Source organism: Ovis aries, chromosome 3, assembly GCF_016772045.2.
Source record: "Ovis aries strain OAR_USU_Benz2616 breed Rambouillet chromosome 3, ARS-UI_Ramb_v3.0, whole genome shotgun sequence".
NCBI classification, from domain to species: domain Eukaryota; kingdom Metazoa; phylum Chordata; class Mammalia; order Artiodactyla; family Bovidae; genus Ovis; species Ovis aries.
This window is the reverse complement of record NC_056056.1, coordinates 909,520-922,594: the sequence shown is the minus strand read 5'-3', so window position 1 is coordinate 922,594 and position 13,075 is coordinate 909,520. Positions and strand designations below refer to the sequence as shown.

The 13,075-nt window shown below is 58.7% G+C and overlaps 2 protein-coding genes across 5 annotated transcripts; one reads left to right on the top strand and one right to left on the bottom strand.

The window, feature by feature from the left end:
• Positions 1–6,536: 6,536 nt before the first annotated feature.
• On the bottom strand, positions 6,537–11,095 carry CLIC3 (chloride intracellular channel 3). Of its 2 annotated transcripts, XM_027966089.3 has the most exons (6): positions 11,042–11,095; positions 10,217–10,326; positions 10,019–10,144; positions 9,656–9,762; positions 9,405–9,580; positions 6,537–9,316 (listed from the first exon to the last, which is right to left on the bottom strand). In XM_027966089.3, the coding sequence occupies exons 1-6, from the start codon at positions 11,075–11,077 to the stop codon at positions 9,158–9,160; spliced, it is 714 nt and encodes a 237-aa protein (XP_027821890.1). In that variant the 5' UTR covers positions 11,078–11,095; the 3' UTR covers positions 6,537–9,157. The 2 variants fall into 2 exon arrangements, with proteins under 2 accessions (XP_027821890.1, XP_042101317.1); XM_042245383.2 differs by lacking the exon at positions 10,019–10,144.
• PAXX (PAXX non-homologous end joining factor) lies at positions 6,961–8,542 on the top strand. 3 transcript variants are annotated; one of them, XM_027966091.2, is made up of 7 exons: positions 6,961–7,170; positions 7,240–7,300; positions 7,529–7,578; positions 7,658–7,848; positions 7,930–8,004; positions 8,169–8,253; positions 8,351–8,542. In XM_027966091.2, exons 1-7 carry the CDS (start codon positions 7,058–7,060, stop codon positions 8,388–8,390), a joined length of 615 nt encoding a protein of 204 aa, XP_027821892.1. In that variant the 5' UTR covers positions 6,961–7,057; the 3' UTR covers positions 8,391–8,542. The 3 variants fall into 3 exon arrangements, with proteins under 3 accessions (XP_027821892.1, XP_027821894.1, XP_060269695.1); XM_027966093.2 differs by lacking the exon at positions 7,529–7,578 and having other exon boundaries at positions 7,698–7,848; XM_060413712.1 differs by having other exon boundaries at positions 8,169–8,542.
• Positions 11,096–13,075: the final 1,980 nt, after the last annotated feature.

Sequence of the window (13,075 nt, the reverse complement as noted above, 5' to 3'; positions counted from 1 at the left end):
ACTCTCCTCTTTCACTTTCATCAAGAGGCTTTTTAGTTCCTCTTCACTTTCTGCCATAAGGGTGGTGTCATCTACATATCTGAGGTTATTGATATTTCTCCTGGCAGTCTTGACTCCAGCTTGTGCTTCATCCAGCCCAGCATTTCTCATGATGTACTCTGCATAGAAGTTAAATAAGCAGGGTGACAATATACAGCCTTGACATACTCCTTTTCCCATTTGGAACCAGTCTGTTGTTCCATGTCCAGTTCTAACTATGCTTCTTGACCTGCATACAGATTTCTCAGGAGGCAGGTCAGGTGGTCTGGTATGCCCAGCTCTTTAAGAATTGTCCACAGTCTGTTGAGATCTACACAGTCAAAGTTTTGGTGTGGTCAATAAAGCAGAAGTAGATGGTTTTCTGGCAGGTGGCTGCAGCCGGTGCACTAAGCGTGGCCGAGAGGAGCCACTCCACGTCTGAGGTCAGGGGCAAGTGGCCTAGAGTGCCAGGCTGCAACGGCGCAGGAAGCTACCGAGAGGAGCTACCCTGCATCTGAGGCCAGGGCGGCGGCCAGGAGGAGCGACCCCACGTCCAAGGAGCGGTGGCTGTGCGGGCGTAGGAGGGCCTAGAGGAGCCATCCCACGTTGAAGGTCAGGAAGGGCGGTGGTGAGGAGATACCCTTCATCCAAGGTAAGGAGCAGCGGCTGCGCTTTGCAGGAGCCGCCGTGAAGAGATACCCCACGCCCAAGGTAAGAGAAACCCAAGTAAGATGGTAGGTGTCGCAAGAAGGCATCAGAGGGCAGACACACTGAAACCATACTCACAGAAATCTAGTCAATCTAATCACACTAGGACCACAGCCTTATGTAACTCAACGAAACTAAGCCATGCCCTCGGGGCAACCCAAGACAGGTGCGTCATGGTGGAGAGGCCTGACAGAATGTGGTCCACTGGAGAAGGGATGGCAAGCCACTTCAGTATTCTTGCTTGAGAACCCCATGAACAGTGTGAAAAGGCAAAATGACAGGATACTGAAAGAGGAACTCCCCAGGTCAGTAGGTGCCCAATATGCTACTGGAGATCAGTGGAGAAATAACTCCAGAAAGAACGAAGTGATGGAGCCAAAGCAAAAACAATACCCAGCTGTGGATGTGACTGGTGATAGAAGCAAGGTCCGATGCTGTAAAGAGCAATATTGCATAGGAACCTGGAATGTCAGGTCCATGAATCAAGGAAAATTGGAAGTGGTCAAACAAGAGATGGCAAGAGTGAACGTCGACATTCTAGGAATCAGCGAACTAAAATGGACTGGAATGGGTGAATTTAACTCAGATGACCATTATATCTACTACTGCGGGCAGGAATCCCTCAGAAGAAATGGAGTAGCCATCATGGTCAACAAAAGAGTCCTAAATGCAGTACTTGGATGCAATCGCAAAAACGACAGAATGATCTCTGTTCGTCTCCAAGGCAAACCATTCAATATCACAGTTATCTAAGTCTGTGCCCCGACCAGTAATGCTGAAGAAGCTGAAGTTGAACAGTTCTATGAAGACCTACAAGACCTTTTAGAACTAACACCCCAAAAAGATGTCCTTTTCATTATAGGGGACTGGAATGCAAAAGTAGGAAGTCAAGAAACACTTGTTGGAATGTGAAGTCAAGTGGGCCTTAGAAAGCATCACTACAAACAAAGCTAGTGGAGGTGATGGAATCCAGTTTAGCTGTTTCAAATCCTGAAAGGTGATGCTGTGAAAGTGCTGCACTCAATATGCCAGCAAATTTGGAAAACTCAGCAGTGGCCACAGGACTGGAAAAAGTCAGTTTTCATTCCAATCCCAAAGAAAGGCAATGTAAACGAATGCTAAACTACCGCACAATTGCACTCATCTCACATGCTAGTAAAGTGATGCTCAAAATTCTCCAAGCCAGGCTTCAGCAATATATGAACCGTGAACTTCCTGATGTTCAAGCTGGTTTTAGAAAAGGCAGAGGAACCAGAGATCAAATTGGCAACATCTGCTGGATCATGGAAAAAGCAAGAGAGTTCCAGAAAAACATCTATTTCTGCTTTATTGACTATGCCAAAGCCTTTAACTGTGTGGATCACAATAAACTGTGGAAAATTCTGAAAGAGATGGGAATACAGACCACCTGACCTGCCTCTTGAGAAATGTGTATGCAGGTCAGGAAGCAACAGTTAGAACTGGACATGGAACAACAGACTGGTTCCAAATAGGAAAAGGAGTACGTCAAGGCTGTATATTGTCACCCTGCTTATTTAACTTCTATGCAGAGTACATCATGAGAAACACTGGACTGGAAGAAGCACAAGCTGGAATCAAGATTGCCGGGAGAAATTTCAATAACCTCAGATATGCAGATGACACCACCCTTATGGCAGAAAGTGAAGAGGAACTAAAAAGCCTCTTGATGAAAGGGAAAGAGGAGAGTGAAAAAGTTGGCTTAAAGCTCAACATTCAGAAAACGAAGATCATGGCATCCGGTCCCATCACTCCATGGGAAATAGATGGGGAAACAGTGGAAACAGTGTCAGACTTTATTTTTTTGGGCTCCAAAGTCACTGCAGATGGTGACTGCAGCCATGAAATTAAAAGACACTTACTCCTTGGAAGAAAAGTTATGACCAACCTAGATAGTATATTCAAAAGCAGAGACATTACTTTGCCGACTAAGGTCCGTCTAGTCAAGGCTATGGTTTTTCCTGTGGTCATGTATGGATGTGAGAGTTGGACTGTGAAGAAGGCTGAGTGCCGAAGAATTGATGGTTTTGAACTGTGGTGTTGGAGAAGACTCTTGAGAGTCCCTTGGACTGCAAGGAGATCCAACCAGTCCATCCTGAGGGAGACCAGCCCTGGGATTTCTTTGGAAGGAATGATGCTAAAGCTGAAGCTCCAGTACTTTGGCCACCTCATGCGAAGAGTTGACTCATTGGAAACGACTCTGATGCTGGGAGGGATTGGGGGCAGGAGGAGAAGGGGACGACCCAGGATGAGATGGCTGGATGGCATCACCGATTCGATGGATGTGAATCTGAGTGAACTCTGGTAGTTGGTGATGGACAGGGAGGCCTGGCGTGTTGCGATTCATGGGGTGGCAAAGAGCTGGAGACTACTGAGCGACTGAACTGAACTGATTTTTCTATGATCCAGCGGATGTTGGCAATTTGATTTCTGGTTCCTCTGCCTTTCTAAATCCAGCTTGAACATCTGGAAGTTCGCGATTCACATACTGTTGAAGCCTGGCTTGGAGAATTTTGAGCATTACTTTGCTAGTGTGTGAGAGGAGTGCAGTTGTGTGGTACTTTGAACATTCTTTGGACTTCCCTGGTGGCTCAGACGGTAAAGTGTCTGCCTACAATGTGGGAGACCTTGGTTCAATCCCTGGGTTGGTAAGATCTCCTGGAGAAGGAAATGGCAACCCACTCTAGTATTCTTGCCTGGAAAATACCATGGACGGAGGAGACTGGTAGGCTACAGTCCGTGGGATCACAAACAGTCGGACACGACTGAGCAACTTCACTTCACTTTCACTTTGAAGATTCTTTGGCATTGCCTTTCTTTAGGATTGGAATTAAAACTGAACTTTTCCAGTCCTGCGGCCACTGCTCAGCTTTTCAAATTTGCTGGCATATTGAGTGCAGCACTTTCACAGCATCATCTTTCAGGATTTGAAATAGCTCAACTGGAATTCCATCACCTCCACTAGCTTTGTTTGTAGTGATGCTTTCTAAGGCCCACTTGAGTTCACATTCCAGGATGTCTGGCTCCAGGTGAGTGATCACACCATCGTGGTTATCTGGGTCGTGAGGATCTTTTTTGTACAGTTCTTCTATGTATTCTCCCCACGCCTTTGTAGTATCTTCTGCTTCTGTTAGGTCCATACCATTTCTGTCCTTTATTGTGCCCATCCATCTTTGCATGAAGTGTTCCTTGGTATCTCTAGTTTTCTTGAACAGATCTTTAGTCTTTCCATTCTATTTTTTTCCCTCTAATTCTTTGCATTGATCACGGTCCCATCATTTCATGGCAAATAGTTGGGCAAAAAAATAGAATATAGTGCTAGATGTTTTTTTCTTGGTCTCCAAAATCACTGCGGACGGTGACTGCAGCCATGAAATTAAAACGTGCTTGCTCCTTGGAAGAGACAGTATGGCAAACCTCGACAGTGTATTAACAAGCAAATGTACGAGTTTGCCAACAAAGGTCCATCTAGTCAAAGCTAGCGTTTTTCCAGTAGTCATGTATGGATGTGAGAGTTGAGCAATAAAGAAGGCTGAGCGCCAAAGAATTGATGCTTCTGAACTGTGGTGTTGGAGAAGCCTGTTGAGGGTCCCTTGGACTGCAAGGGGAGCAAACCAGTCAGTCCTGAGGGAAATCAACCCTGAATATTCTTTGGAAGGTCTATTGAAGCTGAAGCTTCAGTATGTTGGTCACCTGATGTGAAGAGCCAACTCACTGGAAAAGACCTTGATGCTAGGAAAAATGGAAGGCAAAAGGAGAAAGGGGCAGCAGAGGATTCAATGCTTAGATAACATCACTGGCTCAGTTCAATGGACACGAGGCTGAACAAACTCCAGGAGATGGTAGAGGACAGAGGAGCGTGCTATGCCGCAGTCCCTGGGGTCGCACAGAGGTGGACACGGCTTAGCGACTGGACGACAAGGGGTGGTGGTGCCACACACACACCTCCCGGCCTGATCGTCTAGACTAGAGTCTTGCAAGCACAGCAGCTTTCACTCACCTCCATCAGACATACAGTCATGTCAGGAATTCCATGAAAAGGAGAAGCTCCAGCTTTCCTCCAATCCTGCCCTGCCCCAATCATCTTGGGAAGGGCTTTTCTACACTTGCGAAATGCAGGGGTCATCCATGATCCATCCCCTCCTTCCTGCTACCTCTCTCCAACTTCACTCTGAGCCCCTGGCCCCGGCTGCATCAGCTCTGCTGTAGGAACTCAGCAGCCCTCTACTATTCTCCCTGCCCCCCTTGCCTTCACCACTGCAACCCTTGATCCCCCCGCCTCATGACATTCAACATGGGCTTTATACACAAAAATCAGAATGGACACCTCCATCCCACCCCTGCTTAAACCCGCCAACAGCTCTCCACTCTGCAGCCACTCATTTGTGTATTTATTAAACCTCTCTATGTTCCACCCGTTAGAAAAGACCCTGATGCTGGGAAAGACTCAGGGCAGGAGGAGAAGGGGACGACAGGATGGGATGGTTGGATGGCACCACCAACTCGACGGACATGAGTTTGAGCAAACTCCGGGAGACAGTGATGGAGATAGTGAAGGCGTGCTGTGGTCCATGGGGGTCACAAAGAGTCTGACGTGACTTAGCAACAGAACAACAAGAGCGTGCCAGCCACCGTTTAAACACTGAGAAAACAATGGCGAATGACACAGACGGAAAGCCCTGCCCTCGTGAACCTCATGGTAAAATGGGCAGGAAAGAGAATAAATAACCGTATTAGTAACCTACTGCAGAAAGATTAACCGCAGCACTCAGCAGCTGGAAACAGCGTGTGTTATCTGTTTCTGAGGGTCCAGAAGCTGGCTGTGTGCCCTCTGGTGGAGGCTGTGTTCCCAGCGGAAGGCTCCCCCGGGAGTGGGTCGGGGTCTGGGCTTCCCCGCGCTGGGCCCTGGTCCTTTGCCACCGGGCTCCTTGTCCTGTGTGAACAATTCCAGAGGAAGAAAGAAGTGGCAGCCCATCGCTTCCGGCACATTCTATCGGCTATCCTCGAGGGGCTCCATCCAGCGCAGGCTCAGGGGAGGGGTCCCCAAAGGTGCAAAACTAGGAGGGCACTCGGTGGGGGTCGTCTTAGAGGCTGCTGTCACCGCAGGTACATCAGAAGATACCTTGTATAGGGACAAGCTGAAAAGTGAGTAAATACAGAGAGGAGAGGACAGGAGATGCGGGGCAGGGTGTTGAAATCAGGTATAAAACAAGAGAAGGCCTCACCGGTAAGGGACCTCTGCGTAAAGACCTGAAGGGAGTGCGTGAGTCTGGGGAGGGGGTACCAGGCAGACAACAGCGCACACAGAGGTCCCAAGGCTGGCACTGGGTGGGGGGAGGGGGCGGGGGCGGGTGAGGGCTGTGAAGCAGGTTGCAGCGGCCGGTTGCAGCAGGCTTGGCTACAGGCACGTTTGAAACCCATCATCACAGCTTACAAACCCACCGGCCAGCCACCCCCCAGATGCCTCGGTCCTGTCACCCCGGCCTCGCAAAGCCTGGGGCAGAGCTGTCCTGTGTCCACAGCAGGGCTTCTGCAGAGGCCGCCCCCTCTGCCTGGTGCCCCCTTTCCTGGCGTGCTCCATCCCTCTCTTCTTCCAGGTCACAGCTCAGAGGGCACTGGGCGCGACCTGAGGACTTCATGCTTCATTGTCCATCCAGTGAGCGCTCCCCAGCTCCAGGAGATCAGAGACCTGGCTACTGATCAAGGTGAGCTCCTGGCCGGGACAACACCGGGAAGCAAGGGGCGCTGGCTAAACATGGCGGAGCGAACAAACGAGGGGCGGAAGGCCGGAAGGCTGGCGCGAGTCACCATACTTTATTGCGCTTTGTATTTGACTTGGTCCAGTTGACACAGGAAGCGGGGTGCGGAGGCCAGGGGGAGGCCGCAGGGACCAGAGAAGGGGGGGCGGTCAAAGAGATCTGAGGCCAAAGTGGTGGCCGGCGGGGCTTACGCCCCCCAGGGCTTGCGCCAAGGGGGGAGCCCCGGACTCAGCGGGGACAGGGGGCGCGCAGAAGGGAAGGTCCAAAGAGCCCCAGACGGTGACCAGGTTCGGTGAGAGCAACCCGGGAGCCAGAGCCGTGCACGTCGCCCCTCCCCACGGCAACGGCGCAGGCTCCGCCCCGGACTAAGCCCCGCCCACGGCGCAGGCTCCGCCCCGGGCCAAGCCCCGCCCCAGCCCGCCCCGCTCCGGAAGCCTTTTGCCCGCGCAGGCGCTCCAGGTCCCGAGGCGCCCCAGATCGGCAGGCGCCCCGGGCCCGCAGGCGCCCCAGCCCCGAAGCCCTGCCCGCCGGATCCGTCCGCCCGCCGAGGCGCCATGGTGCCGCCGCCTCTCTGCACGCTGCCGCCGGGCCCCGGACCCCCGCGCTTCGTGTGCTACTGCGAGGGGGAGGGCGGCGGGCCCGGGGAACGCGGCGGCTTCAACCTCTGGTGGGTAGTGGGTCCCCCGGGGCTGCGAGGGGTCGCGGGCGGCCCGGCCTGACTGCCCCTGCCCCGCAGTGTGACGGACGCCGCGGAGCTCTGGAGCACCTGCTTCACGCCGGACCGCCTGGCGGCCCTGGTGGGTAACGGGGCTCCTGGGTGGCCGGGAGGCCCCCCCTGCACCACACACCTGCAGCGCGGACCGCCTGTGGGCTCTCAGGGGGCGGCCTGGAATTTCCCAGAAGTACCTGGGCACCCCTCCCACGGCCTTGCAGCTGTCCCGGGAGGCTGTGGTCGCGCAGATTGAGGGTGTCCCCAGAGGCCGTAGGGTCTCAGGCCCCTGATGACCAGCCCTTGTGCCCTGTAGCAAGCCCGTTTTGGCCTCAGTGCAGCTGAAGACATCGCCCTCCGATTCAGGTGAGCCTCTGAGCAGAGAGGCAGGGTGGGTGGGGAGCAGTGGATGTGGCCATGGTTCTCAGCCCCCCTCCTCCCCCAGGGCAGCCTGCGAGCAGCAAGCTGTGACTCTCACCCTGCAGGAAGACAGAGCATCCCTGACCCTTTCAGGGGGGCCCTCGGCGCTGGAACTCGACCTGTTCAAGGTGCCAGGCCCAGAGGCAGCCTCCAGGTTGCAGACACTGATGCTGGGCCTGGCAGAGCGTGTGTGCAGCTTGGAGCGGCGGCTGGCAGGTAGGTGGGGGTGGGAACCCCCCACCTAGGCTCACTAGGGTTCCCCAGGCCGGGCCTGCATTCCTGCTTTCCACCCCCCAGCTGCTGCAGCAGAGGAGACAGCCACCAGCCCCAGGAAGAGCGCCTGGCAGGCGGGGCCTCATCTCTTCTTACCAGGTAAGGCCTGTCACTTGTGACTCAGTTTGGCACCCCGCTGACTCTGCTGGGACTCAAGAACAAGCCTCAAAGTCCAGAGAGGGGCTCTGTCCTCGTGGGAGGGGGTCGTGGGCCTGGGGTCTTGCTGGACTCAGGACCCCCCCGCCCTCCTCCTGTTTCCCCAGACCCAGATCCTCAGAGAGGTGGCCCTGGACCTGGGGTCAAGAGGCGGTGTCCAGGGGAGTCTCTCATCAACCCCGGCTTCAAGAGGTGCCCCCCCACCCCCTGTCCCTCCTGTGCCCATCGTCCAGCGTGGACCCTGCCCGCCCCTCCACACCCCACAGCATCATCCCCTCTTCTCTCCCAGTAAGAAGCCGGCAAGTGGTGTTGACTTTGATGACCCCTGAAGGCACCACAGAGTCAGGACAGTGCCTGTGAGGCGAGGGCAGGGGCGGCCCCCTGGACCTCCAGCCAGCACCTGCCCAGCCTGCTGCCAGGCGCGAACAAGGCCACTCCTGCAGCCCCTTCCCCATCAAATAAACATCTTCATCTGGCGAAAGTCACGAGGTCATGGCCAGACGCTGGCTCCCGGGTCCGCAGGCCGGGCATGGGGCCGTGTCAGGCTCTGTGCTTCCTGGTGAGACTGCCCACCTCTCTAGCCCTGCCCACCTGTCCCTGCTTGGCACGCCCAGGGGCATGCCCAGGAGCCCAGCCAGCTGTGCAAGGGTGGGTCTCTGAAAGGCTAGAAACCTTGTTCCTGCTGCTGGGGCACACGCCTCAGTGGTGCAGACCCCACACGGTGGCCAGGGAGGTGGGGGGTGGCCTGCGCTTGGGCAGAGCTGAGGAATGTGGGGCCCGCCCTCTGGCCCGGAGTTGCCCATATGGGGCTTCGCTCCCCACCCTCCCCAGCCATCCTGCCGCCCCACCCTGGCCTGACTGGTTTGGGAGCCCAGTCCAGTCCCGCCACCCAGGAGGAGTAGGGAGATGGGCCGCACCCCGCCCACCGGCTTCCCTGCCTATCCTTGTGGGCTGCTGTCTGGAGTTGATCGGCCCACGGTGGGCGTTTGGGAGTGGCAGAAACTGAGGGCCTCTGGTCCCTCCGATGCCCCTTCGCGCTCACCGGGGCAGAGGTGCCTTTATGGGGCTGCAGACGGGTGGGCAGGTGGCGGGGGCGCTAGCGGGGGCGCACGACGGGCCGGTACGCCGCCAGGATCTCGGCACTGTGGGGACACGTGTACTTGAACTCCTTCTCTTGCAGGGCGCAGTCCAGGTAGCGGCGGACGCCGCGCAGCTCAGCGGGGATGGGAGCTTGGCGGAAGTGCGCGCACACCGTCTGCGGGCGAGGGGCGCCGTCAGGGTCTCCTGGCGGGTCTGCCCTGCCCTGCGCGCCCCGCCCCGCCCCGCCCCGCCCCGGCGCTCACGTTCACGACGTGCAGCTTGGGCAGCAGGCCGCAGTCGGCCAGCGTGAGCTGATCGCCGTCCAGAAAGCGGCGGCGGGACTCGCGCAGCTGCGGCTCGCGCCCCAGCTCGTGCTCCAGGGGCGCGCGCAGGTAGCTGTCCAGCTTGGCGAGGGCGCGCAGCAGCTGCTGGTACAGAGCTGAGGGGGAGGGGCCCGGTGAGGACCGGCCGGGGCGCCTCTCCCCCCACCCTCGCCGCGCCTCCAGACCCTCACCGTCGTCCTGCGTGGGCACCGGGTTCTTGATGAAGGCGGAGAACTTGTGAAAGACGTCGTTGCCCGCTGCGGCAGACTCCCTGTATCTGGGCGCCAGGCTGGGGAATCTGGAGGGGGAGCGGTGCGAGTCAGAGCCCGCGGCCCCTTCCGGGCCTGCTCTGCCCCTCCTGGGCCCGCTCTGCCCCTCCTGGGCCCGCTCTGCCCCTCCTGGGCCCGCTCTGCCCCTCCTGGGCCCGCTCTGCCCCTCCTGGGCCCGCTCTGCCCCTCCTGGGCCCGCTCTGCCCCTCCTGGGCCCGCTCTGCCCCTCCTGGGCTCTGCCCCGGGGTGGCCTGTCCGCCGGCCCCTCCTGGGCTCTGCCCTCACTCTGGGGGCCCCAACGTCTCCTCCAGAAACTCCTCAATCTGCAGCGTGTCGGTTTTGGCGTCTCCATCGCAGAGCAGGATGGGCAGCTGGGAGCCTGGGGCGAAGTCCTTCAGCACCTCCGGGGACCTGTGGGCACGAGGCAGGGCGGGAGGTGGCTGGCTGAGGAGCGCGAGGCCAGGGTCCCGGGGCAGGGCTCACCTGCGGGTGTCCACAGTGGTGAGTGTGAAGGGCACGCCCTTGAGAAGCAGGACCATGAAGAGCCTCTGGCAGGAGGGGCAGTGGCCCACGCTCTCGCCGTCCTCGCTGGCCTGGAGTGGGGCACACGGGGCTGCCAGGGCAGGGGGCACACCCAGGACCCCTGTGGGCTCCTGCTGCCCAGGGCTCCTGCGCTCTCAGGCACAACCTCAACAAGTGGCCGGTGAAGGCCCTTGACTTGGTCCCTGGGAGGAGGGGTCTGCGGAGCTGCCAAGGGCCTGGAGGCTGGGCAGGGTGCCAGGATGAGGGGTGCAGGGGTGGGACCCAGGCTGTGGGGCCTGGCCCCTTGACCCTTATCTTCAGAGCCTGGGCAGAGGCCAGGCCCCTGGGCACCAGGCCCTGCAGGCTGGTCATAAGGGTGGGTCGGGCCAATGGAGCTGTTTTCTGAGTGATTCATCCCGTCCAGCTGGGCACCTTGCTGCCCTGGGCTCCAAGGGTGGGAGGAGGCCAGGACCTGGCAGTCCCTTCGCAGGGATCGCAGATCTGGGCACTGAGGGGGCTGCCTGGCACAGCCCCTGAGCCCCAGCCTCGGGCTACCTGCCTGGTGCAACCCCTAAGGGGCTTTTTTTCCAGGAGGATGGGGCCACCTCAGCCCTTTTGGGGATGGCGTGCTCTCCCTTCTAATGCACCCCCTGTCCCCCCCACCCAGTTACACAGCCTGCATGAGACAGCCTGAGCCCACAGACCCCCCCCCCAGCCTGCCCCAGAAGGTAGAGCCCCACAGAGCACCCCTCCCCTGGACCTCCCCCAGCCCCGGCAGCCTGGCACCTTGACGAACAGCTGGAGCTTGCCGGCCTCAGCCATGGTGGGAGCCGCGGCAGCAGGGCCTGGGCGGGCCGGGAGCGCTCTTTAAGGTTCTCAGAGCGCCCCGCCCTCCCCAGCCCCGGCCCGCCCTGTGGAGTCACCTCGGCTGGGAAGGCTGCCAGGCTCCTGCGGGGCGGGCACAAGGGAGCTCAGACCGTACCGAAGCCCCCGGGGGTCCCGGGGGAGGGAAGGGGACAGAGTGATGGAGGAGGAGGCAGTGGACGGCGGGGGCAGCTCTGGGTCAGGGTCGCCCCCACCGAAAACCCCGCTGCCCTCCCCCCAGTGGACGCCCAGGCCAGGGAGCGGGGGAGTTGGGAATAGCCTGGCCACAGCCTCAGTTTCCTCACCTGCCGACCAGGGCGTCACAAGAGTGGGAAGCCACTTGGAAGGGACGCCCCCTTCCTACCTGTGATCTGTCCCCGGGGCGCGCCCGCCCACCCCACGCCCCTGCCTCTCCCCTGTGCGGTCGCGGTGTGTTTCTCCCGGTCCTTAACCTTTGAAAAGAAGAGCTTTTGGTGTTAGAAGCCACAAGTTTCTGGCCCATGGGAACCGCCCTCCTCTCGGACTGGAAGGAAGGGACAGAAGAGGCTGGGGGTTGGCAGCCCCCCAGGTGCGCGCGCACCTGCCCAGTAGCGGCCGCTCGCAGCGTCTCCCGCCCGGGCCGGGGCCTCGGGCCGGGCTGTGGAGGTGCCGCGCCGCCTGGTGGCCACCGTGGGGTCTGCACGCGCCTTCCTCCAGGCCCAGGGCCCCGCCCCGCTCGGGCCCAGCCTGACAGCCCCTCCCCAGACCCAGCACTGGTCAGGGCCCCGGGCACAGGCCCCGCCACGAGCCGGGCTGACCTGGCCGTACTGTGGCCTCGGGGCCTGGGCCTCCGACCCATCTGCCACCACCACGGGCGGCTCTACAACCACTGGTAGGGGGTCGCCCAGCTGGGTTCCTGCTTCCTTATCACACAGCCCATCCTGGAGGGGGGCCCGGGCCCTGCTCGCCAGATGGCCTGTGTGTGGAAACACCCTCACACGTCCGTTAGGAAAATGGTGCAATGAACAGGTGGCTCTGAATAAAGGAAATAAAACCCCCAACAGAACACACGAGGGTTTCAGTGCACACTTATTTCAAGAACAAATCAGAACAAGAGAGGTAATGGTTTGTGGTTCAACGGACAGAAATGTGACCGCCATATTCTTGGCAAGGATGTGGGGAAACACTCCCGGTAAATGGCAGCGCCTCTGGGACGTCCCCGTAAGTACTCGAAGGATGAATCAACAGCCTGCAGTCCTCCGGGGGTGGGAGCCTGGTGCAGCCACGGAGGATGGAGGGCGGGCCCCACTGGCCTGAGGTTCCCCGGTGTTATGGCTGCCCCCTCTGAATTCACATGTTCCAGCCCTCCCCCCAGCCCCCACTCTCAGAATGTGGCTGTATTTGGAAAGGGGGGTGATCAAGATGAGGTCATGGCAATGGGTGCCAGCCCGTATGACTGTGTCCCCATAACAAGGGCAGATATGGACACCTTCACACACAGAGACGGGGAGCCCTGTGTGGAGCTGGAGGCAGAGAGCCAGGCGATGTCCTACAAGCCAAGGACACCAGAGGCGACCAGAAGACCCCCAGTGGCTGGGAGAGCAGGGAGCTCTCGCCACCCCATGACCTCAGGAGGATCCAACCTGCCAGCACCTCGACCTTGAACTTCTGGCCCCCGAGGGTGAGAGCAGGTGTCTGGTGTGTAAGCTGCCTGGTGGCGGTTCTCTGTTACGGTGGCCCTAGCAAAGCAGGCCAAGTGGGAGAGAGAAACCCAGCAAACGAAAGCACCCTGCGCGCGTGCCTGTGGCTCCGAGCCCGCGCGTGCGCCTGCAGTGGCCTTGGACACGGGAAGCGCAGACACGCCGCCCGTGCTTTCTCCAGCTGCGTCGTCTGAACCGCCTGCCACGCTGTGTGCCAGCCTTAACAGGACCACAGCCTCCCCCGCGGCACTGGGACTGTCTAACCATCCCTGCCACC

What these genes read in the sequence shown, in the direction of transcription:
- CLIC3 (XM_027966089.3), bottom strand. Translation starts at nt 11,077, where the DNA reads ATGGCTGAGGCCGGCAAGCTCCAGCTGTTCGTCAAG. An exon ending in GAGACGTTGGGGCCCCCAGA is followed by an intron (nt 9,763 to 10,018) that starts GTGAGGGCAGAG and finishes CTCCCCCTCCAG; the next exon opens with ATTCCCCAGCCTGGCGCCCA. An exon ending in CCAAGCTGCACGTCGTGAAC is followed by an intron (nt 9,317 to 9,404) that starts GTGAGCGCCGGG and finishes CCTCGCCCGCAG; the next exon opens with ACGGTGTGCGCGCACTTCCG.
- PAXX (XM_060413712.1), top strand. Translation starts at nt 7,058, where the DNA reads ATGGTGCCGCCGCCTCTCTGCACGCTGCCGCCGGGCCCCGGACCCCCG. An exon ending in CTTGGAGCGGCGGCTGGCAG is followed by an intron (nt 7,849 to 7,929) that starts GTAGGTGGGGGT and finishes TCCACCCCCCAG; the next exon opens with CTGCTGCAGCAGAGGAGACA. An exon ending in GCCTCATCTCTTCTTACCAG is followed by an intron (nt 8,005 to 8,168) that starts GTAAGGCCTGTC and finishes CTGTTTCCCCAG; the next exon opens with ACCCAGATCCTCAGAGAGGT.